Source organism: Chiloscyllium plagiosum, chromosome 7, assembly GCF_004010195.1.
Source record: "Chiloscyllium plagiosum isolate BGI_BamShark_2017 chromosome 7, ASM401019v2, whole genome shotgun sequence".
Classification (NCBI taxonomy): Eukaryota; Metazoa; Chordata; class Chondrichthyes; order Orectolobiformes; family Hemiscylliidae; genus Chiloscyllium; species Chiloscyllium plagiosum.
The window spans coordinates 22,677,934-22,702,899 of record NC_057716.1 but is presented as its reverse complement, the minus strand read 5'-3'; the positions used below and the strand labels follow the sequence as shown (position 1 = coordinate 22,702,899).

General features: G+C 41.5%; 1 protein-coding gene across 8 annotated transcripts in view; it reads left to right on the top strand.

The window, feature by feature from the left end:
• agap1 (ArfGAP with GTPase domain, ankyrin repeat and PH domain 1) overlaps positions 1–22,282 on the top strand; it is a 765,714-nt gene extending 743,432 nt beyond the window's left edge. For all 8 annotated transcript variants that reach the window (XM_043693252.1, XM_043693251.1, XM_043693249.1 and 5 more), the window contains 2 exons: positions 15,886–16,141; positions 18,899–22,282. In XM_043693252.1, the coding sequence (XP_043549187.1) occupies positions 15,886–16,141; positions 18,899–19,120 (478 nt within the window). In that variant the 3' untranslated portion in view covers positions 19,121–22,282. The remainder of the gene's footprint in view (positions 1–15,885; positions 16,142–18,898) is intronic.
• The last annotated feature ends 2,684 nt before the right edge of the window (positions 22,283–24,966 follow it).

Genomic DNA, 24,966 nt, shown 5'->3' with positions numbered 1-24,966 from the left:
GTGAGGTCCAAGTTCATCCCCTGTGGTTGGAGTGTTCCCAGTCGGAAGATAAGACGCTCCTCCTCCGACCGTGGCGTTGTTGTGGTTTGGCGGTGGATGAGTCCAATGACCTGCATATCCTCGGTGGAGTGGGAGGGGGAGTTGAAATGCTGTGCTACAGGGTGGTTGGGTTGGTTCGTCCGGGTGGCCCAGAGGTGCTCTGGAGTTGTAGACCGTACCAAATGATGATGTAGGTTACAGAGGGGCATAGATATGTTGCAGAGCTGGGCTGAGAGGTGGTAGTGTGGAAAAGTGTGAGGTGATTCACTTTGGAAGGAGCAACAGGAATAAAGAGTACTGGGCTAATGGTAAGATTCTTGGCAGTGTAGATGAGCAGAGAGATCTCAGTGTCCATGTACATAGATCCCTGAAAGTTGCCAACTAGGTTGATAGGGTTGTTAAGAAGGCATACGGTGTGTTACCTTTTATTGGTAGAGGGATTGAATTTCAGAGCCATGAGGTCATGTTGCAGCTGTACAAAACTCTGGTGCAGCTGCATTTGGAGTATTGCATACAGTTCTGGTCACCACATTAGAGAAAGGATGTGGAAGCTTTAGAAAGGGTTCAGAGGCGATTTACGAGGATGTTTCCTGGTATAGAGGGAAGGTCTTATGAGGGATTTGAGGCTGTTTCCATTAGAGAGAAGGTGGTTGAGAGGTGACTTAATTGAGACATACAAGATAATCAGAGGGTTAGATAGGATGGACAGTGAGAGTCTTTTTCCTCGGATGATGATGGCTAGCACAAGGAGACATAGGTTTAAATTGAGGGGTGATAGATATAGGACAGGTGTCAGAGGTAGTTTCTTTACTCAGAGTAGAAGGAGCGTGGCATGTCCTACCGACAACAGTAGTAGACTCGACAACTTTAAGGGCATTTAAATGATCATTGGATAAACATTATGGAATAGTGTAAGATAGATCGGCTTCCACAGGTCGGCGCAGCATCAAGGGCTGAAGAATCTGTACTGTGCTGTTATGTTCTACGTACACATGGGGACACCACCCATCATGTACGCCGCTGGTACTCATGTGATTCGGCCAACAGCGTTTATCTCATAAGTTGCAGGTAAGAATGCCCCAGGGCATAGTACTTTGGCGAGACCAAGCAGACGCTATGACACAGGATGAATGGGCACCGCGCAACAATCACCAGACAGGGGTGTTCCCTCCCAGTCAGGGAACACTTCAGCGGTTAGGGACACTCGGCCTTGGATCTTTGGGTGACCATCCTCCAAGGCAGACTTCAGGATAGGCAACAAAGCAAAGCAGCCAAGCAGAGGCTGATAGCCAGGTTCGGTACCCATGGGGATGGCCTCAACCGGAGCCTTGTGTATATGTCACACCACAGATGACCCCATTACTCACTCACACTCTCTCTCTCTCTCTCGCACTCACTCACGCACTCACTCACGCTCTCACACACACAAGCACGCATACATACACATACTCACACTCATGCAGACCCTCCCTCAGACACATACACATACACACACACCACTCATGCACACAACCTGTCACAGGCTTATACTCCATCACACTCACATACACACTTTATCAAGCTTGCACACATGTAAATGCACATACTCTCACATGCACTCGCACTCATATGCTCTGTCTCTGTCTCACACACGCATGCATGCACACACACCTATAAGTCTGGTGATTTGGTACTTGCAGAATTATATTTGCGAATACATTGTGCATTTTTTGAGCAAAATACAACCTGCAGGCAGTCAATCCGTGTAATAGTTTGTAAATTCCACTTTGGAAATAGAACCAGTCTGACTCAATATTGGAAGACACTTGGACTCTAACCTCACACCTTTCATACATTTTCTGAGCTCTGAGATGTCACTTTTTTATAAAACCTTAAGTTATCTCTAGAATGTGACTTAAAAGAAGTTCTGGGATTTACATATTAATGAACTGAAACCTGCAACTCATTCTAAAAGATGAAAGATTTAACAACAATCTAGGTTTGTTCAGTATATTGTTTCAGCTGCATGACACTGTAATCTTTTGCTATACATTCTGTCTTACGGTCCTACTCCACATCTACCTGATGAAGGAGCAGCGCTCCGAAAGCTAGTGCTTCCAAATAAACCTGTAGGGCCATAACCTGGTGTTGTGTGATTTTTAACTTTGTCCACCCCAGTCCAAAACTGGCTCCTCCAAATTAGAGGAGCATGGTGTGGGGATGGAGAGAATCAGGGTGGTTGTAAACTGCTGAAAGTACAGCAATGTGCAAACAGTCAGAATTGTGGGAGTAGTTTGCAGGTTGTATGGCTGGAGGAGGTTACACACATAGAGGGGAAGAGAGGGTTTTGAAAGCAAGGTATTCATTATCAAAATTCAAATAAATGATGCAAGATGAAGTGAAGTAGAATTGGTAGAAAATCTGCCTTTACCAGCAGACAACAGTTTATGGTGTTGTTCGGGTAGGAGATGGTTTGGTAGTGTTGTACCAGAGGAGTGCTGTGAAGCTATATATAGCAATACAATCTCTGTACTTGCTGATGATATAAAAACATAAACCTTCATTGAGAATGAAGCAAAGAAAAAACTTTAGGATAATTTTGACTGATTATTAAAACAGGCAGATAATCATTAAAAGTAACAGATGGATTTTAACTCACAATCCTCGATTGTGTTTTGGCAACCAATTTCAGATCCTGCCAGTGTGAATTCAAAGCTGAGGAAGATCAGGGAAGGTATAAGATGTCAGGTGTTTGTTTCCCTCCCAACAGGAATAGTTTAAAATCTATGTTTATTTTGTCCCCACTCCCTCACCACTTGTCTGGGTGATATAGGCAATGCCGTCATGTGCTGTGCATTGTCCAAGTTATTCGCGCTTTCCGATTCTCAGGAATGTCGAGGGGACAGTATCCCAATTGCACGGTATGAGCTGTCCCTGTCCTTTCATTGTGTCGTCATGTCCTGTCAATCACACAGTCGCAGTGACACTTTGGGAATTGAGTGAACTTTTGTTGGTGTGCTTTTTGTTTCATCCTCTTCTGGATGCTGTGCTCATGTCAGAGGTTACCATTTAAAGAAAATGGCCTGTTTTGGGGTTTGAGATGGGGGGTGGTGATGTGGTGAAAGGTTTTATTCTTCTTGATTATTATGGAGATAAGAAAATGCTAAAGTGATGGGTCACCCTCTCGGGTCATGCACAGCGGTTTGTGTGACGCTACAAGTCAGCAGTGCTGACGTATACCAGGCGTTTACATTTAATTAATCCATAGGCAAGGGCCCTTTATGCAAGGTTAGAGGTTGGAACAAGTCAAGTCAATGCCTGTTAACCCCTGGTTGGGAGGGCCAACTCAAGATAGCACCATCCACAACACCAGCAATCAGACTAACTTACGTGGTTTAGATGAAGCTTGGATTGTGGTAACAAAGGGAGGCTAGGATGTAACACTGTGGAATTAATCACAGTATTATTCATTTTCCCCTGGAAGAAAGTTAGATTTATTGCCTAAAGTATAGGCATTATTTTCTTTTAAATATCAGAGTCACCAGTGGCCTGGTGGCACTCTGCTGTAAAGCCTATTAATGTAATGGAACTTTACAGCATAAATGGAGACCATTCTCTCCATCGTGCCTGTGACATCTCGTTGAAAGAGCTGTCTAATTAGTCTTACACCATCCAATTAGTCTTACTGCCATGTTCTTTACCCGAGAAACCTTGCAGCTTTTACCCTTTCATTCCTCGAATTGAAAATTACTGTTGCATGTTTCTAACACCCTTTCCAACATTGTGTTCCAGTTCGGAATAACTCAGTCTTAAAAAATCTGCTCATGTAGCCTCTATTTTTTCCAAATACATCTAATCTGATTATTGAACCACCTGCGAATGGAAACAGTTTCTCCTAATTTATTTTGTTGAAACCTCTTATGGTTTTGAATACTCCTATTAAATCTAATCTTAACCTCTACTTGAAGGATCGTAATAATCCCAACCCAGTCTACCATTATTCCTGTTCTGTTTTGAATCTGCATGATGTGGTTCCCTGGCGTTGTCAGATCTCCAGTTCCTAATCCTGGTGATCATTAATTATTTGCAGACTCAGACATTGGGCTGGATTTAATGGCTGCATCAGTGGCCATGTTCACCAGCTTGAGAGCTTGTGAAAGCCCAGCCATGGCCACTTCAAAATCCAAATAATCTAAATCTGCCATAATGTAAATCCAATTAGGCCCTTATCCCCCTGCTTTAGGGGTTCCCAGGACCTTCCGAATGAGCATCCCACCTCCAACTGAGGCCCATCTGCCCCTCAGGTGGATGTAAAAGATTCCACAGTGCTCTTTCAAAGAAGAATGTGTGTTTGCCCCAGTAGTTTAGTTGATTGAGAAATGAAAGTTGACATCATCAAATTAGATTATCTGGTCATTGTCTCACTCCTGTTTGTGGGAGCTTGTGCTGTTCAAATGGACTGCCACACTTCCTGAATAACAGCAGTGACTACAATTTGAAGGTACGTTACTGGCTAGAAGGTGTTTTGGGACACCTTGTGTCGTCAAAAGCTGCTCTTCCAATGCAATCCTATTGTTTCTAAATTCCCCAGCTTCCTATAGTAGGGTTTGAACTCTCCTGATCGGTAATCTTGGTCCATGGATTACTAGTTTATGACCATGACCACATTGCAATCATTGCCTCATTGCGACTTTGTAAGCAACTACCTTATTTTTGCACCTTCCAATATTAGATTCCTCCATTCATGGAATCATCCTCTCAATGTCTAGCCTTGTTCAACATTTGAATAACAACTCTATCAGATATCAGCCTTTGTCTTTTTTCAATAAAACAGCCCCTGGCTATCAAATCTCATTTGAGATGTCATTCTGATTTAATTCTTGTAAGAAAACAGACGAGCCAGGCATAGTCACATTAGGTGGGTTTGTTAAATTTGCAAACTGTTTCAGCAATTTGTTTTGAAAAGTGATCGTTTCTCTTCAACCTTATTTGCCTAAAACTGAGACTACAGTCTTCCATGAATGAGTGTGATTGAGCAGCATTTAGCATTGGAATTTACAAGTAAGATATTTCTTGAAATATTGAAGAGTAAGGAGCTTGGTGCAGTTTGATAAGTACAGCTGAAAATAGGTTTTTCATGCAAAAAAAAACACATTAAATTACCTGCAAGTAATCCAGTTGTAAAGAGATGGCTTTAACAACACCTATACAGACACATTTGCAAGTTACAATGATGTAAGAATTTAGTTTCTTGGTTTCTTTTTAAATTGTAAATTTGGAATGTTTGCCCTCCTTTGCCAAAAGAAATACCATAATTTCAAGATTTTATTCAAAGGACTTCAAACAGGTGTAATTAGTGGAAATTTGCCATGGTGATTAATTGACTTTGGGGTACTGGCCAGGATTGTGTCTAGGACTGATTTCCATGGTCAGTTTTTAAATTAACTCCAAGTATCACAGGGGCTCAATTTACATTGAATGTAACTTGTGCTCAGAAGCCTTCACATTTTTGCACAATTTTGTTTTACTTTTTTCTGCAAATTGTGTTGGAAGTACCACTGCAACCTAACTGAAAGAGAACAGATTGGGCTTGTATCCATTGGAGTTTTTAAAAAAAAGAGGTGATCTGACTGTAATATATAACATCTCGATGGGTAGTGTTTCCCCATGTGGGAGAGGCTAGATCTAGTGGACACAGTGTTAAAAACAGAGGAGATGAGGATTGTTTTCTTTCAGAGGTCATAGAGTCATACAGTGCAGAAACAGACACTTCGACCTAACTCATCCATGCCAACCAGGTTTCCTAAACTGAATTAGTCCCATTTTACTGAACTTGGCCTATATCTTCCTCAAACTTTCCTATCCATGTGCCTGTCCATTTTGTCTTTTAAATATTGTAATTGTACCTACCTCTACCACCTTGGCAGCTCACTCCATGTACAGTACATACCACCCTATGTGTGAAAAGTTTGCTCCTCAGGTCCCTTTTAAATCTTTCCCCTTTCACCTTAAACCTGTGCCCTCTGGTCTTGGACTCTGCTACTCTAGGGAAAAGACCTTGGCTATTCAAATTTGCTATGCTCCTTTGATTTTACAGACTTCTCTAAGGTCACCCTTCAGCCTCCTACCCTCCAGAGAAAAATGTCCCAGCCTATTCAGCCTCTACTTATAACTCAAACCTTCCAGTCTCGGTAACATCCTTGTAAATCATTTTAGAAGGGCCCTACCATTAACCGTATAAGTCGTGCCATAGTTTGTTTTAGGTCATTAGTCTGTGGACTTATCTCCCACAGTTGGCACTGTTGGCAGGGTCAATGAATATATTTTTAAGAGTTTCTTGAATGCCAACGGAGTCAATGGTATTGTGCTAGACTGGAAAGTAGAGTTGAGGCCACAATTACATCAGTATGATCTTATCAAGTGGAAGAGCACGATCCCATAAATAAAAATCCTGAAAGCTAATTTCATAGAAAGCATATAAATGTAACAGAAAACAGGAATAAGAGTAGGCGTTTGGCCCTGTGAGCCTGCTCCACCAATCAATATGATCATGTCAGATCATTCAACTCAGTAACCTGCTCCCAGTTTCTCCCCATACCCTTTAGCGTTAAGAACTATATCTAACTCCTTCTTCAAAAAATTCAATGCTTTGGCCTCAACTGTTTTCTGTAGCAGAGAATTACACAAGCCTATCACTCTGTACGAAAATAATTCCCCTCAACTGCGTTCTAAATGGCCTACCCAGTATCCTTAGATTATAGTCCCTGGTTCTGGACTCCCTGGTCATCAGGAACATTACTCTGCATTTACCCAGTATAATACTGTTCAAATTATAATATATAGGTTTCTATGCGATTCCCAAGTAATTCTTCTGAATTCCAGTGAAAATACACCGAACCGATCCAATCTCTCTTCATGTCATTCCTGCCATCCCAGGAAGCAGTCGACCAAAACTGCGTTGCAGTCCCTCCATAGCCAGAATTTGCTTCATCAGATAAGGAGACCCTAAACTACATACAATACTCCAGGTGTTGGCACACCAAGGCCCTATACAATTGCAGCAAGAGCACCAATAACCTTTCACAACATTGGGACATCCCTAAGCTCTTTACAGAGACTGAAGCCACTTTTCAAATTCATTCACAGTTGTAATATGGTAAACACAGTAGCCAAGATGTACATAGCAAGTTCACATAGCCAGCAAAAAGAAAAATAACTAGATAGCCTGTTTTATGGTATTTGTTTATTGCAGGATAAATATTTGCCAGGACATTGCATTACTCCTATGCAGCTCTTCAAAGTAACTGTTGAGTTTTTTTTATGTCCATGTGAGATGGTAGTGGAAATTTGGTTTAGTGTCTCATCTGAAACAATGCAGCACCCCCTCAGGACTGCTAGGGAGTATCACACAAGATTTTGTGCTCAACTCCCTGGAACTTAAATCCACAGCAGCTATGCTTCCCACTGAATCACAGCCAACATCTTGAAAACTGCTGCCTTTGTAGGCTGGGCATTTCACAACCTTGGTTCAAGGTTTTGCCAAGTTACTTGCTGTTCTTTACAGCAATGGTTAGGGCACAATACTGGCCTCTGTCGCATGGACATTGACTTATTCCACTCAGAAGGTGGAATTTAATGCCACCCCACCCAAGCATGGAATGGTTTGGGAAGCAAGGGAGGGGATGTCTAACCAAATGGCTCGGTGCAAGGCAGATTGTCCATCACCTTCCTGACTCCACCCAAGTAAGTCCAGGGGAGGATTGATGAGGGCAGAGCAGTAGATGTGATCTATATGGACATCAGTAAGGCGTTCAACAAGGTTCCCCATAGGAGACTGATTAGCAAGGTTAGATCTCATGAATACAGGGAGAACTAGCCATTTGGATACAGAACTGGCTCACAGGTAGAAGACAGAGGGTGGTGGTGGAGGGTTGTTTTTCAGACTGGAGGCCTGTGACCAGTGGAGTGCCACAAGGATCGGTGCTGGGCCCTCTACTTTTTGTAGGAGAAAGTGAGGACTGCAGATACTGGAGATCAGAGCTGAAAATGTGTTGCTGGAAAAGTGCAGCAGGTCAGCCAGCATCCAAGGAGCAGGAGAAGGGGCTCATTCCTGAAGAAGGGCTCACGCCCGAAACATCAATCCTCCTGCCCCTTGGATGCTGCCTGACCCGCTACGCTTTTCCAGCAACACATTTTTCAGCTCCTCCCTCCCACCCTCCTCCTCTAACCTAAATTAATAGTCCACCGACTTGCAACAAAACACGGGGGTTGAGGGAAGTTTCTGTTGAGAAAAGAGCAAGTCGTTGGCTCAGGAATCTTCAACAAAAGTTGTGAGAAGTGATTATGCCACAGTTGAAGACATGACCGCCAAGCTGATTCAGTGTACTGCGTGCATGATGTGGGAGGTCACTGTACTTGATCCCAGCGCTCATTGAACTAGATCCCTGCAATCATTGTACTGGATCCCTCCGCTCATATAACTGTGGAAAGCGCGTACACATTCAGCTTCTGACAGAGCATACTGCAGCACTGAAGAAAGAACTAGATGACCTCAGGCTCAAATGAGAGAACGAGATCTTTCTGGACAGGACCTTCAGCGAGGTTATTACACCGAGCACACCAGAAGAGAGTAGAAGGGAGAAGACGATGAGGAAGGCAGAGATGAGACAAGTGCAAGAGACCCCGGAAGAAATTTGGATGGGTATATGAATCGGAAGGGTTTGGAGGGATATGGGCCAGGTACTGGCAGGTGGGACTAGATTGGGTTGGGATATCTGGTCGGCATGGACGGGTTGGACCGAAGGGTCTGTTTCCATGTTGTATGTCTCTATGACTCTATGACTGTATGACAGGTAAGCGCAAATTCACCTTTCCTGCTCCTTGGCCAGTTAAGGCTCATAACTGGCCAAATGAGTTGCACTTGAGAGTCTTATGCCACCAATACATGTAGAATGCCTATGGGGTGTATTGGAGGAGTCCATCCTGTGAACACAAACCACCAGGTATACCCTGGTGAGTCCTACACCACTGGCACAGGCACTAAGGCTTGCTGCAGGATCTGAGGGGGTTTCTCCTGGATTAAAGTAGGAGACCAAGGTGTTTACTTTTCTCCCACTCCTCATCTCAGAGCTTATTGAGAGAAGGAGGTCCTTCTTGCTTGGTGATGGAAGGCTACACTAGTAGAGCCCTCATCCTTTAATTCAACCTGTCTCCCTTCTGACCGTCCTTGTAAAGGCCTATTTGATTGTACTTGAAGAGATCCCATCTGCTTGCCTGGGTTCCAGCACATCCAGCGATGTTTGTCCTCCCAGATTTTCTGCTGTCCCAGAAGTGGCCATCGCCTCATGAATTAAACTGTGACTCCTCCAAGTCAGTCAGAAGAGAACCACTTTGGTCTAGTTCTGGAGTATCACATAAGCCAGACCAGGTAAAGGTGGCAGGTTTCCTCTCCTAAAGAACTCTAACAAGCCTGATGAGATTTGACAAAAGTCCTGTAGCTTCCTGGCCATCATTCCTGCATAGCTGCTTTTTATTCCAGATTTACTTAAATAATAGGATTTAAATGAGAAAAAACTAAGAAGTTACTTGATAGAGGTGTTCAAATTATGAGGGATCTGACACTGCATAGTTGAAGTGAGTGGCAGGAGACTTGTGTGAAACATAAACACGGTTGGACTGAATGGACTGTGTCTGTGCTGTATGTTCTACATTATTCAGTCGATGAACAGAAATCATGACCGTGGGCAATGAAATTATCAAGGTGCCAGCTGCAGCTAAATCAATATTTTATGAGTTACATTTTAGGGGAAAAGCTAAAAGTTCCAAACCATCATGTCATCTAAAATTTGTGGCCAGTTTCCATCCAGCAACAGAACAACTAAATAACTTTTCCAGCCAGGTAGCTGTGCGGTAGTTTGAGCTGTCATTACTTTCTATTTTAAACCTTTGCCAACATCTGGAATCCTCCAAACCTGAGGCACTCTTCTGGAATGCAGTGACTCAAAAGGTAGTGCAAGTGAATTCAGTAGCAATTCATAATAGCACTAGATAATTGAGGGGAAATTTTGCAAGGCAGTGAAGAGGGGGATGAAGAATGTAAGATTGGGGCAAATTGAATTTGATAGTTATTTCAAAGACCCAACACAAACTTGATGCGGTGTATGTTCACTCCTTATGCTTTATCCTTCTACAATTCAAGTTGATGACTTCTCGAGGGTTTCTTCTGGGAAAGGATCACATGAGTCAGTTCCCACTCTTAGCCCCACCTGCTCTCTGGACCATCCATCTCACTCTCCATTGTTTGGCAGTGGTTGACCGAGGAGACAAATAGCTGCTTTGTGAAATCGGAGATTTCTGACTGCAGAGTACAGTTTGTCATTTTAAAATGGAGAACAGCCACAAATCATGGTGTCCGCACTGCCAGATGTGTCCATAACCATTCTGTGTGGCAGCTGGCAACTTTTTTAGATGCCACTCCAATAATGCAAATGGAACAAATGAGCTATTCAACTTTATATTCATCATAAATAAACCCAAGTGGTAGTAAGAATGTGAAACTTTCCAGAAGACGGTGCTGTGGTTATTAATCGTTGGACTTGTCTTCCCCCAGTGAGCGGTTCAGGCAGGAAAGTGACCTTAAAGCCACAATCATTTGAACCTATTTTTGAGTGATGGAGCAGGCTCAAGGGGATGATTATCCTACTCCTACTTCTCGTTGTTTAAATTTGAAGTGAATAGGACAGATGGATTAGAGGGGAAATTTGATAAGTACTTGAATAAGAGAGAAATAGTAGGATATACCAGTGGAATGCAAAATCTGTCTAGCATAAAACTTAGCTGACATTGAGCTGAATGATGTGCTGTATACTCTGTAACTCTACATTTTATGTGATCCACTTGTGCTGCTGATAAGTATTGTCATTGAACTCAAGAAGACATTTGGTATGCTTTCGTTGAGGCTGAAAAGGCTGGGGCTGTTTTCCCTGGAGCGTCGGAGGCTGAGGGGTGACCTTATAGAGGTTTATAAAATCATGAGGGGCATGGATAGGATAAACAGACAAGGTCTTTTCCCTGGGATGGGGAAGTCCAGAATTAGAGGGTATAGGTTCAGGGTGAGAGGGGAAAGATATAAAAGGGACCTAAGGGGCAACTTTTTCACGCAAGAGGGTGGTATGTGTATGGAATGAACTGCCAGAGGAAATGGTGGAGGCTGCTACAAATACAGTATTTCAAAGGCATCTGGCTGGGTATATGAATAGGAAGGGTTTAGATGGATATGGGACAATTGCTGGCACATGGGACTAGATTAGGTTAAGATATCAGGTCAGCATGGACAAGTTAGATAGAAGGGTCTGTTTTTGTAATCTGGCTGGGTATATGAATAGGAAGGGTTTAGATGGATATGGACAATTGCTGGCACATGGGACTAGATTAGGTTAAGATATCAGGTCAGCATGGACAAGTTAGATAGAAGGGTCTGTTTTTGTACTGTACATCTCTATGACACAATACTAATCAGGGTTTAATTTGAATCTTACTATGTCCTTATTGCTTTGTACACCACATCAGGTATTATTTACAACTGAAGAGAGCCCTTGAGGCAAACTTCAGTATATCGTTAGTGTTTTTTTTATTTTCGAAGGAAAACCTCTTACCATTTAAGTAGGGGAATTGGGGCTCTGTGTAATATTTGGATGACAGCAGCTTAATCTGCCAAGTGCATTGAACACCAGGACATGAATCAACAGCCTTTGGTGACAGGTCACAATGGAGCTTTGATAAGACATCAACAATAGACGTTTATTTAGCCCAACAGCCCACTCTCCTTTTTGTTGCCAGGTTGTGTATATCCCCACAAACAAAAAAATTGTATCCAATTCCCTACAGTTAAGAGCATCAACTAGGTGTTGACCTATAACCCTTTTGGAAAAATTACTCAACTTTTTCTATTTTTCCGGTTGAACATTACACATAATCTGGAGTTTCCAAAGTGAATTTTTCCAAAAATGTCTGCACTTCTTAAAATCTTTTTTCAGCCAATTATGTTATATTCAATACTGCTTGACAGGCTGAGTATTCCCAGCATTTTCTCTTCCTTCTTTGCATTTATTTCATAAAATTATGTTCCAAAAAGACTGTTGTTTCAGCTACAGATTTTTATAGTAATTGCTGATGAAGATTTGGCTGAATTAAGGTGGGCAGGTTTGGGGTATATTCTGGGATACTAAATCACACTGCAGGAAAAATGTGTAAAACCGCTGGCCTCAAATTTCTCCCTGCTAATTCAGTTTCTAAAGGCTGCATTGATGGCCAAGGTACAAACTATTTAATATAGCTGCCATGTCTGTGACCAGGCACGCATTGTTCATGTGGAGACTGGAAATTAGCAGAGAAAAACCCAAAGGATATGCTTAATTTCCTCTCCATTCCTCAGATTTCTGCCTGGCATTTTCCAATCTTCAGGTAGACAATATTCTGCCAGGCACCTTCCAATTCCTTTCTTTCCTGTAAACTCTCTGCATACTGACTGACCGTGGCTTGCCTTGCCTCGCTGCTGACTGCAATGGGATGAAACCATGAATTGCCCATTTCGAGGGCTCAACTGATGGAGGAGCAGAAAGACTGTACACAGATCTGGTCATCAAGGATCTATTTGAGATGGAGGCAGTAAGGCTACAGAATCCCCAAATGCTAACCTCTTGTCTGATTAAAAGCCCTCCATCAAATTTAGGGGGTTTGAATGGATGCCGAGATGCATTAAATTTTGTTACACTGTCTCTTGTACTGCCAGTGTGTCTTCCTGTGCTAACTGATGTGCGCTCTCTCTCTCTTTCCCTCTGGCACTCTGACTCTATCTGTATCCCTCCATGGCATGTACAGGCTCTTTCTCTCCAAATGACACACTCTGGCTTTCCAAGGCACTGTCTCTTCGGAGCACACTCTCTATGGCATGCACTCTGTCTCTGTGGCACACTTATCCTATCTCTACAGCATTCTCTGTCTCTACAGCTCTCTCTCACTGCCCAATCTTCCTCTACTGACACGCTGTATGAATCTGAAAAGATGTGAACAGGAGCAATTCTGTGTATTGTTGTACCAGGGACAAGGATATTACTGCTTTTATAGGTCTTTTACATTTCATGTTTCTGAAATTTGTCTCTCTGGCTCTACACTTGGTAAGACTGTTATTCTGATAATAATGTAGCAGATGTAAAAGATTTTAAAGCTGTGATCATGTCATAGAGATTAAGAAACCTTTTATAGCAATTCGAGAAAATAAATGACTTACATTTATGTAGCACCTCTCACAATAGCTGAATATTCAAAAAAAATTTTTTACAACCAATTCAGTATTTTTACAGAGTATTTGTTGTAGGAGGTTTGGTGTTAATCACAGATTAGTTGGTAGCACTGTCACCTCCAACTCGCATGGCTATAACTTTGAGTTTTACTCCAAAAACATGAGCACAAAACTGAACACATTTTCCCAATATGAAGGGAATGCTGCACTGTCAGACATACCACATTTCAACTGAGACATTAGACCAAGGCCAGGTTCACCCTCCAGAGATGAATATATAAGTTCCCACAGCAGTGTTCTGAAAAATGTCAGAAAATTATTTTGTGTCCTGGCCAATATTTATACCTCAACCAACATCATTAAAACACATTTTATCTGGCCGTTGTAACTACTGGGAAAAGAGTGAACAAGCTTGGAGCTCCATTATCTTGAAAATAAATAACTATGTATGCTTACTTTATTGAGGTCCATAACACAAAACGGTTCAAATTGTGAAGGATTACACTTCGAGAATCCGTGGGAGTATCCAAAATCTAAGGTTTTCATAACCGATTCAAACCAATAAATCTAATGGGGAATTCAGGAGAAATGTCTTTCCACAATGATTGATGAGAATGTGAAGCAGTTGAGGTACTTGGCACAGATACATTTTGAGTAAAGCTAAATAAGTGCATGAAGGTGAAAGAGTTGAGAGTACGGGCTGATAAACTGAGATGAATAGAGTGAGAGGAGGCTGATGAGCATCAAAAGCAGCATGGACCTGTTGGGCCAAATGGCCTCTCACTGTGCTGCGAGTTCTGTGTAGTTTTCTAATCGCATTGCTACTCTGAAGGGTAAGCACCTGGATATAATTTCCACAACATGCCAAAACAGAAGCACCATGTACTTAAAAATGTTTTACATTCCTGCTGCTATTGGAAAAGGTTGCTAATTTGACCCATTGCATCTGGAGTCACAGGGTTGCATTGCATTTGTTACATGGAACTGTTAGGTAGAGCAAGACAAAACAAAGGAGCTGTTAAACTGGGACTGTTTGAGGAATCCAGGTGAACCTAAGGTCACTGAAATGTCATTCAAACCCACCAGGAAATGATGCAAATCTAATCCAGTTAATCTATTTACCTTTGCATTTTGATTCAGATTAGAGTGAACACCAAACTAGATTACAATAAGAGTGTAAACAGGCCCTTAGATGCTCTCAGTACAAATCCTGTTTTACCTTGCCTCATGAGAGCAAATAGATTGTAGCTGTTAGGGTCATTGCAAAGTCAGTTTCCATCCGTTCCAAACCCAAGGCAAAGCTTCCTGGATTCCAATGGGTAAAACAACAGCATCCTCTTTAATTTTCAATCTCCTGTTAAGATCCCCCTAGGCATAAACAGAACACTTCATTTCTAAGCTTCTGTCAAGGAGTCTCTGGACATCAGGGTGTTTTTAGGCCTTCTGTCAATTTTTACTCTCTTTCCCTTTCTATGATGGAAACACTTCTCCTAGCTACACCAGAGAATCACCATCAGATGTAATGACGTGGGAAAGGCTGTTCATGGAAGCAGAAGTAATTCATTCACCTGCCAAGTTAGTGCAAGTTAGTTACTACAAAATGCACACACCCCTGCCCTTTCTTCAATTTTTTCCCTTGTAGTATTTATCCAGTTTCATTTTGAAAATGTTTGTCGAATCTACTTCTATCATCTTTTCAGGTAATGCATTCCAGATCAAATCTGGAAACATAAATTACCGTTTGTCACCAATTACAACTGGCCACCAATCCTTCTGCCACTGGAAACTCTTGCAAAAAGCTTCACGCTTTTGAACAAATCTTACATTCAATCTTCCTTGCTCTAAGGACACCATTTCAGTTTCTCCAGTCTTTCATCCCTGGAGCCATCTGTTTTCTTCACTACATTTCCAAGCTTCATGTTATCTCTAAATACGGCATGAACCGTTTTCTGCCAAAAAACTACGGCATCTTGAGGCTGAGCCAGTCAGACAATTGATTTGGAACCATACCTTCAGTAATATAGACAGAAAGGAGATGAAGGTAGGATATTTAGAAAATAATTATTCATCTAATTCATGATTATATTAACAATTTAGCAATAGATTAAATTGACATTAGGTAGTATCCCTATGTAATCTTGTACATTTTTCCACTTTTTAAATGTATTTATTCTTGGGATATAGGCATCACATTTATTGCCAATTAAGGATTGCCCCTGAGAAGGTGAAATAGATCATCATGAGCTGCTGCATGTTGTGAGGGTATGACAGCAAGTTCCAGCATTTTAACCCAGCAACAGTGAAAGGGCAGCAATATATTTCCAAGTCAGAATGATGTGTGACCGAGAGGGTGGTGTTCCCCAAGCATCAGCTGACTTTATCCTTTCAGGTAGCACAGGTTGTAGGTTTGGAAAGTGTTGTTGAAGGGATGTTGGTAAGTTGCACCTTTGCAAGTTATGTGTGCTACAGCCACAGTGTTGTCAGTGGTGGGTGTGCTGCATAATACAAATAGTGTAAATGTCCTGGGTAAAACTCTTAAAACTTGATGTCTTTTTTCTGCAACACAGGGAAGAGAAGGAACGTTGGATCCGTGCTAAGTATGAACAGAAACTGTTCCTGGTTCCACCACCGTGTTCAGACATTCCCCTGGGACAACAGCTGCTACGTGCTACAGCCGAGGAGAACTTACGAGCTGTCATTCTACTCCTAGCCCATGGCTCCAAGGATGAAGTAAATGAGACTTACGGAGAGGGGGATGGACGCACATCCCTTCACTTAGCCTGTAGGAAAGGGAACGTCGTCCTCACCCAGCTTTTGATCTGGGTAAGTGAATATGATAATTCAATATAAAAGACAGCCCTGTATTTCTGTAGTGCCATGTGAAACTTAAGGGCACCCCAAAGAAATGTTTTACAGCTGGTTGTAAGGCAAAGCACCACAAGGTCCCAAAGAGAGCACTGAGCTGAATAACTCAAATCTGACTTAGTGATGTTGGTTGGGGAATGAATATTGACCAGGATGATGGGGAGAACTTCCTGTTCCTCGTCAAAATAAAAGGATCCACCTGAGAAGACAGCCAGGTTTTAAGCTGTCGTCTGAAAGACATCCATCACTCCAACAGACCACCAGTATTGGTATGGACAGTGATTTGAATCCGCAGCCTTGTGACTTTTCAATGAGAGTCCTATCCCTGGCTGAAATCTGAGGGAGCATTGCATGTGTTTCCTTCCATTTATCCTCCCTCTTTTCCTGTTGATCCATTGGGTCTGGTTCCTCCAGCCTGGAATTCCCGGAAGCATCATAGTCCAGAGCACTGCAGTCTTCACCCTACACTCAGCTTCCACTTAGAGGTGGATAATAATAAGCTGAATCCTGACTCATCTTTCCCCACTTAACAAGAATAACAACCAGAACTTAGAAATGTGTAATCCCTTGAAAATAGTAAACTGTCCAGGCTCCATTGGATCTGTTATGAAGCAAAATATCACACATGAGATATTATTATGGGGTTCCAAAAGTACAATATTTAAGAGCTTTTTAAAAGAGAAGAGACAAGAATTGGTGAAGGGAATTCAGGGTTCGAGAGATCCCTGGAATGGGAGATCATTTCTAGAAATATGTCAAATCAGAGTTGGCAGATTTAACACTTCATTGCAATTCAGGAGGAATGACATTGAAAGTAAACTCCAGGAAATGTCATGAACCAAGGTCGCTTTACCTAGATAATTTGCATTGAGTATGGGGGCCAACAGGTTATGAACTGACTATTTAATCATAGTTACCATTCGCCCAGCCCTGGTTGTGAATTGAGAATGAGGCCAATTGTATTGAATCACTGCCTCATACTGAACTTTAAACAAGAGAAAGCTGAAGATCCATGTCTCAATTGCATCCTGTTTCATCTGTCTTCTACCTTTCCATAGAGGGAGAAACATCAACACTGGATGTAGTTGTCAGAGTTTTGGTTATGAATCAATTATGCACCCTGGCCACATCAACGTGGAGTGATCTGAAATGTTTTGAGAGCAGAGATCTTTTTCAAGGGTGGTTATTCCTGTCTTCACCGTCAGTATGTTGCTACTTTGGCAAGAAAAGGAAGCAATTTGATTCATTGTAAACATTGACTTAAACATTGTGGAAGCTGTGACCATAATATAATTTGATTCAGTATTCAAGGTAACCAGCTGCCCTGAATTTTAATGGGACCATCTCAGAATTGAGTGGTTGTCCTGTGCCCTGGTGTCTTGGCACCATGATGGCCTTTGTCCTGTATTGTTGAAAGAGGCATTTGGAAACTATGACAGCCTGAGCAACAACCCCCATCCACCCTCCCACCCCCAATTCCTCAGTTGCTCAAGAGCCTGGACAGTACTGTTCACCCCTCGTCCCCAAAGTGGACTGGAAAGCATCCTTACTCATTTTCCTCCCTCTCTCACCTCACCATCATAGTCTCCACACATCCAGTAACAGACTGAAATGACTGAAGCAGTGAGGTAGCAAGGTCTAAATCAAGTGGAAAGGAAAACAAACAAATAACAATTATCCTTTAGTACAGCAGTAACTACATTTTACTGGCTGTAAAACACTTTGCAATACTCTCTGGTTGTGAAGGGCACTAAAAATAATTATCATGTGAGGTGGTGGTTCAATAGACAGATTTGTCCAAACCTAAAAACAATAATGCATTTAGTGTTTACGAAATTTAAAAAAAGGACGCGAGTTGTGATCTAGAATGCATAGCCAGAAAGAACAGTGGAAACAGACTCAATAGTAACTTTGAAAATGGAATTAGATAAATATCTGAAGGAGCAAAGACTTAGCTAACTGTAGTGGAAGAGCAGAGGATTTGCATAATGGGCTGAATGGCCTTCTATGCTGCTAATCCAATGATTCTGGATAATAACTAAGCTTGTGTACATAATAAGAAAACAGTCAAGACAAAGTAAAAGTGACCAAAGCTCAAAGGTGGGATAGTGGAGAGCATGGAAATGGTTAAGGTTATAAGTAACTTGCCTTAGTTACCACAGAGGAGATGGAGTTTGAAGTTCAACATCAAAGTTGGGTGTGGAAGATCTAATGGAAGAAAGATATTACTAAAGCCTTGTATCAAACCTAAGGTAGAAGAGTCACGGGCACCTGACAGCTATATATGGAAAGCTGGATAGAGATAGCAGAGGCTTTGACTAACCTCAGGACTGACATTAGCTGCAGGTCCAACTTGCCAACATAGGTACAATTAAGAGCAAAATTATAACACAACTGATCTAAATCTAACTTAGGTACAGCCTTAAAATTAGCATCATAAATTGGAGATGATGCTCAGAAGAAGTTCTTCACACAAGGAGGAGTAGAAATTCAGAATTCTCTCATGCAAAATCTATTGAAACTCAAGGTGAAATGGAAAAAGTTTAAACTGAGCATGATGGATTTTTGTTGGGTTAGCCTATTGAGGGATAAGGGGTACCCAAAGTGGGTAAATGGAGTTGAGACATTGACATTGATCTAATGGAATGGCAGAGCAGGTTCAGGGAGTTGGAAGGCATCCTGATATATTAATGTGTTCTATCTTTTGTTTTGCAGTATGGAGTTGACATAATGGCACGTGACGCCCATGGAAACACTGCACTGGCCTATGCCAGACAAGCGATGAGTCAAGAGTGCAGCGACATCTTGCTGCAGTATGGGTGTCCTGAGGAACACTTTATCCTGGTGGCGACACCCAATCTGTCCCGCAAGAGCAGCAACCGCAACAACAACAACAACAATGGAAGGATGGATACGAAACTGCCCACTGTTATTTGAAGAAGAGGGCATCAGACTCTTGTGTTTAGAGAGCAGCACTGAACCTCTCCCTTTACGGCCTCGTATCTGTGAAATCTCATTCCACTCCTGATTATGTTCTCCAAGCAGCGTCACTCCACGTAAAACCGCAGAAACGAGGTAAACAAGATGACCAGTCGCAGAGCAGCTCATAATACAAATGAGACAAGGTTCTGTGCCGTCAAAAGAGAGAAAAAGATTTGGAAGGATCAGGAATTGTCTATGTGCAGAAGGACTAGTGGTAAGGGTGAGAACTCTGTGCTTTTGCAACACTGGACCAACAGGACAGATTTGTGAATGCAGACAAGGGAAAATGGAACTTTCAGGCATTGACAATTAGCTGTCAGTACATTTCACCTCTACCAAACAGGTTGATTCAGCTTTTCTGCGGAGAGCCGTTGCTGACATAAATCAGCTGAGAGCACAGAGTTTGTCAGATTTGAAGCTCCTATGATGGTATGTGTCAAATCAGTTGTGGCTAATCTGTCCAGGGAGAATACTGGCTTCATTACACTTGTATAGTTCAGTTCTTCCACCATTACCACTGTTTAATAGAACATGATTAGTCATAATAGAGAAAAGCATATTAGCTGAGGAGGTAGTTACATGGCACGGTTCAATGACTGCTTGGATGTGATTGTAATATTCTCACAAGAAGCACAGTATCTCAGTCACGTTCTTTCCAGTCCTTTGAGCCCTCCTCCCTAAATTCACTGTCATAATTTAGTGTCTATTTAATTTTTGGTCCTCATCCTATTCAAAAGAAAGAAATAGGGTCTTTTCCTCACCCAGCTCTTGCCCCCCCCCCCCTTTAAATGCTGTGACCCCTCACTACTCTGCCCAGATGTAAATGCAGAAACTGCTGGTTGGTGAAAGTCAGGTGCTGTGCTGGAAACAGATTTGAGTGCCGTGTAGGATTAAAAGGCTGTAAGCATTAATTAATGCATTCGAGCAAGGAGAGAAAAGGAATCGCTTAGTCTTTGCCTCCTTTCTTAGTCACTAGCACACTTCCCCTGTAACCTGTGTTATCACTGGCAGCAGCATCCGCAATGTATAGGATGGTTCTCTTGTCTAAGGGAGTGCTTCCTGAAAGAATTTTCTGTCCTGTTTGTAAGTATGATGTAAACTCTGATGCTATAATATTTATATGTTGTACATAATTTTGATCATTCCAATGGGAGTTTTGATTTATTTTGCAGGGAGGGGAAAAGGGGTGATTTGAACACCCTTTTGGCAGTTCTTTACTCTGGAAAATGGCTGATCTAGTCCATGAGTTGTTGGCTGTATGTCATTTGCGCTGTTTATTTTGGGAGGGAGTGATGCTGTAGGGATGAGGTAGAAACTCAGTAATTTGGATAATATTGGCCAGTAATGCACAGTTTAAACTCCATTCCACACTCCAGCATTAAGTCCAAATAGAATGCATTTTTCTAGCTTTCCTTGCGCATTCTGTGTGACAGATCCCTGGTGAAAACATATTTAATCAGAAGAATTTGGCTCCCTCCAACAGACTTAAGCTTCCTTCAAAATGATCATCAACATCAGCACACTACAGAAATTGATTTTACATTCCCCACCATTTAAATGATGAATACTTAGACTTGGCAATTTTCAGTGATTCCACTGATAAATTTGAGGGTCAAGTTACTCTGGCCTTCAAAATTTTAATTTACCAAACCAAGTCTGAGTATCATGAAGCACAATATTGATTCATGCCGATTGTGCGTGGCCCAATTACAAATCTATTTCTTGGCAAAATAAGGTAATGAAGGATGTGCCATGTTGCATTCCCTTCCAATTGACGAAGAGGTGCGGGCACCATCAGTACAATCATAAATATACGGATCATATCATGTAGATTTTTCCAATCTCTTCCGTGGTAGATTGGCAAGTTTTGTGGAAACCATGACAGGTTAGTTTCACTCACAGCTGAGTAAAATCATGCTACAGACTATTGATCATGGATTTTAGAAAGTAGGGAAAGGAGCTAAAGGTCTCTGGCAGTGATCCATTCACCACCCAGCCACTATTTTGAATCCTGGCATAACGCATGTTGCTGAAACACAGCTTGGCAAGTTAGACTGAAGTGTGCAATGTTTATCTGGCAGGCTGACTAATTAAAATGTCCTACTAAAATCCCTGCTAGACTTCCGCAGGCCTGGGAACCTTTGTGTCTCAGCTGATTTCCCTCTTGTCTGACAAACAAACACACACAATTCTGTTTGGAAAAGTGACAGGAATAACACACCACCCAAAATGTGTTAACAGAGATCCTTCACTTTCAGCAGTGCAGTGCATCTGTGTGTTTAGTATCCAGTTTGCCGTTGTGCCAAGGTGATGCTCTTGTGTTAAAACTAACAGCTTTGCTCACCTGCACAGCATCTAAATAAAACATACAAAGGAATTTGCTTTCCTGCAATTCATTCATTTTTTTTAAAATTGTAGAATATGTATCAAAGATCAGATAGCACCTTCAGGTTCCATGTCACAGATCTAACAAACCATTAGGTTCACTGTCATAAGTAGAAAGCATCATGCTTCTTCCAAATCATTGCTCTCATACTCATCCAATACCTGAATCATTTCTCTCACATCCCTGCATATCTGAGTCATTACTGTAACAGTCCCCCAAATCCCAGCTCCTTGCTCCAGTATTCCATTAATCCCAAATCGTTACTCAATAATATTCCTCCAAATCCCAAACCATTGCTCCTCCAAGTTCAGAATTATTGCTGCCATACCACGCTTCGGTCGCTGCTTCAATCTGTTCAGATCTTAAATCATAAATCTAACACAATTTCATGAGAGACACTATCAATCCAACATCCTTTGGGTCCTCCATCTCAAAATGACAACAGTGTATGGAACTAAGGTGGTGAAAAGAACTTTGGCAAAGATTCACTGCCATGTATATACACAGTAAATATTTCTCAGTGACAGTTGGTAATCTGGTCAGTTTAATAGTTTGTTGTCATCTAAATGCCCTATTTGGATTGCTGTTTTGGAATTATGAGGTGTATATTCTCCACATTCCTGCTTTGTAATTCCTGTGTTTCTGGTTTGTTTAGGGAAAGCATCCCTAAAGAGTGCCAAGCCTAAATATAAACGTATTCCTAATCGTGCTTTATAAACTGAGCCAGTCATTACTGTACCTGGAATCAGTTTATCTGCTGTTACACTAATCTGGAATGTATCTGTAAAGAGCTGTTAACTGGCAGTCATATCTCAGTGTAAATAGATATAATATGGACAATATCAGAATGAATGGTTTAAGTTTTAATATTACCTCATTTGGCAGTTCATGTTTTGCAATGACTAGATGCTTTATTTATATGTTTGTAATAATAATGAAAGCTGTGTGATGTTGCCTGCATTTTGCCAGTGGAGTTTGTTAGGCGAGTTATGATTGACCATACCAGTATGTATTATGATTTTGTGGGTCAACTGTACAGTACTCTGTTAAAGACTGTAAAGTAATGCAAGGAGACTAAACTCTGTAATTGTAAAATGTCTCTTTTCAATAAAAAAAACTTGTTAACATGTTGTTTGAGTGTTTGATTTTATTCAGTGTGGCAGTAGATATATTTTACTTTTCGTCTTGTGGAGCATAGGTGTTGTCCTGGCCAATATTAATCACTCGACCAACATCTCATAAAATAGAAGACTGTCTAGTAGTAATCACATTGCTGGCTAAATAGTGTGAACTTCCTGTACACAAACTTTCTGTTGCATTTCCTACATTACAACAGTGACTACATTTCACAAACAAATTCGTTGGAACATCCTGGGTTGTGAAATGCTCCATGTAAATGCAGCTCATGTAAACGTGAATTGCAACATATAAAATAATCCAATTTTGTCAGCTCCACAAATGATGCTTTTGTATATACTCAGCATATAATCACACCTGCATTCCTTTTCAGCCAAGACACACTATATTCATATTAGTAATCAGCCTTATGTTTTTCACTCCCATGTTTATAACAATGCAAGAGATTAAGCAGCCAATATGAGCTATGTTATGGAGATGCCCAAGAGTTTGAGGCACACCCTCTGTTTGCATCAGATGCTGATGCCAATTAACTACACCCACTCCAGTGGTTCCAAAAGCTGATTTAAGTGCTGGCATTTGTGGTACACATATAACACTCTTGGAAAACTGTACCTAGATTTCATGATGTCAGTTTGTAAGGTTAATGAAATGCCCACACTACACAAGGTTTTTGAATTATGTATGGATAATATCTAAAACTTAAGGTTTCGTACTGTCAAAATGGAAGGTGATAATCTGCCTGTTAGATGTATACATAAAAATAAACGAAGCAATTAGCTCATAAAAACTGTGTAATTACATTTGGATATGTGGCAATATAATGCAGTAACATTACGGGAAGTACAGTATCTAAATTACAGCACAGCACTAGAAGATCTGAATATCCTATCATCTCCCCACCTTTATCAAAATCTTAACGGTCTGACGAACTTATGAACCTGATCTCAGAACTGCATGAACATTTTCTGGAGTCAGTCTCCAAGCCTCCGTATGGGCAAAAATCCCAAACTCGAGCAGGGAACCCAATTAGTCCAGGGGCATAAAAAACTTGGCTGAACATCGGTTTCAAAATACTCTTGCAGACCCACTGTTTAGCCATGGTGGTGGGAGCAGGAAGCCAGGGGATAGAGGGCAGCAGCCTGGCACTCAGGTAAGTGGTGTAGGGAACCTTTGAAGGGGAGCCCGGGCCAGATCTTCAAGAATTCTTTCTGTCTTCTCCCCCTCCCCAAGAGGAAACTTGAATATAATGAGCTGCCTCCTGGTCCCAAATCCTGCTCTCACCAGGGAGGCAACAAAGATAAACGAAAGTCACTGCACCCATACCCTGTCATCCAACACATGTTCTGATCTAAACACAACTAATTCCACACAGACCAAGAATCGAACCTGCCATCAAGCTTTCTTCCCATACAGCTTATCAGGACAGCTGACTCATAAGATTTTCCTTCCTTCAGTTTGGAGAAGGTGGGAGGGGGGCTGCAGTCAAAAATTGCAGGTAATAAATTTAAGAAAGCCGCCAATGTATCCAATGGGAAATTCAGGAGGAACTTCACCCAGAGTGTGGTTTAAATTGTGGAGCTTGTTTCTTGGTAGAGTAGTTGATGCAAATGGCTTTAGATAGGTTCAAAGGGACACTGGATAAGTACATGAGGGAGAGAAAAAGCAAAGGTATATCAGTGGTTGAGGTGATGAGAGTTGGGAAATCTTGTCATTCAAGGGCGATTTTTTTTCAAATGTCAACTGTTTGAGAACTGAAGAGAGAGAGTAGCTTTTATTTGTTATTTCTACCATACATAACTGATATAGTAAAAACAAGCGTTCCTCCAGCACCGAGGGTGCAGATAGCACCAACTACACGGCATAAAGTGCATAAGACAAACTGGGAATATAATTCCACATAATGGGAAAAATGGATCTTTTAATTATCACTGGATGGTAATATTGTATATTTAATTTTTTTGGTGAGTGTAATGATATATATTTAGAATAATTGCTATTCTCATTAGATATTGAAGTGAGTGCTATAATTCCAGTCTAGGACACATCAGGAAATAATAAAGAACGATGTGTCTGTGAAATTTAGCAAACATTTCAGTGAAATCCATGGGGCTCTAATTATAAGTCATTGGTTGATTCTTTTGCTAATCAGATTACTCTAAGGCCAAGAACAGTCATTAGAAAATGCCCCGTCGCCAGAATCCTCATAACACATCCCATTGGGATACATGGAAGGGAGAAGGAAGTGTCATTCCCAAGGCTCTGCTCATTGAACAGC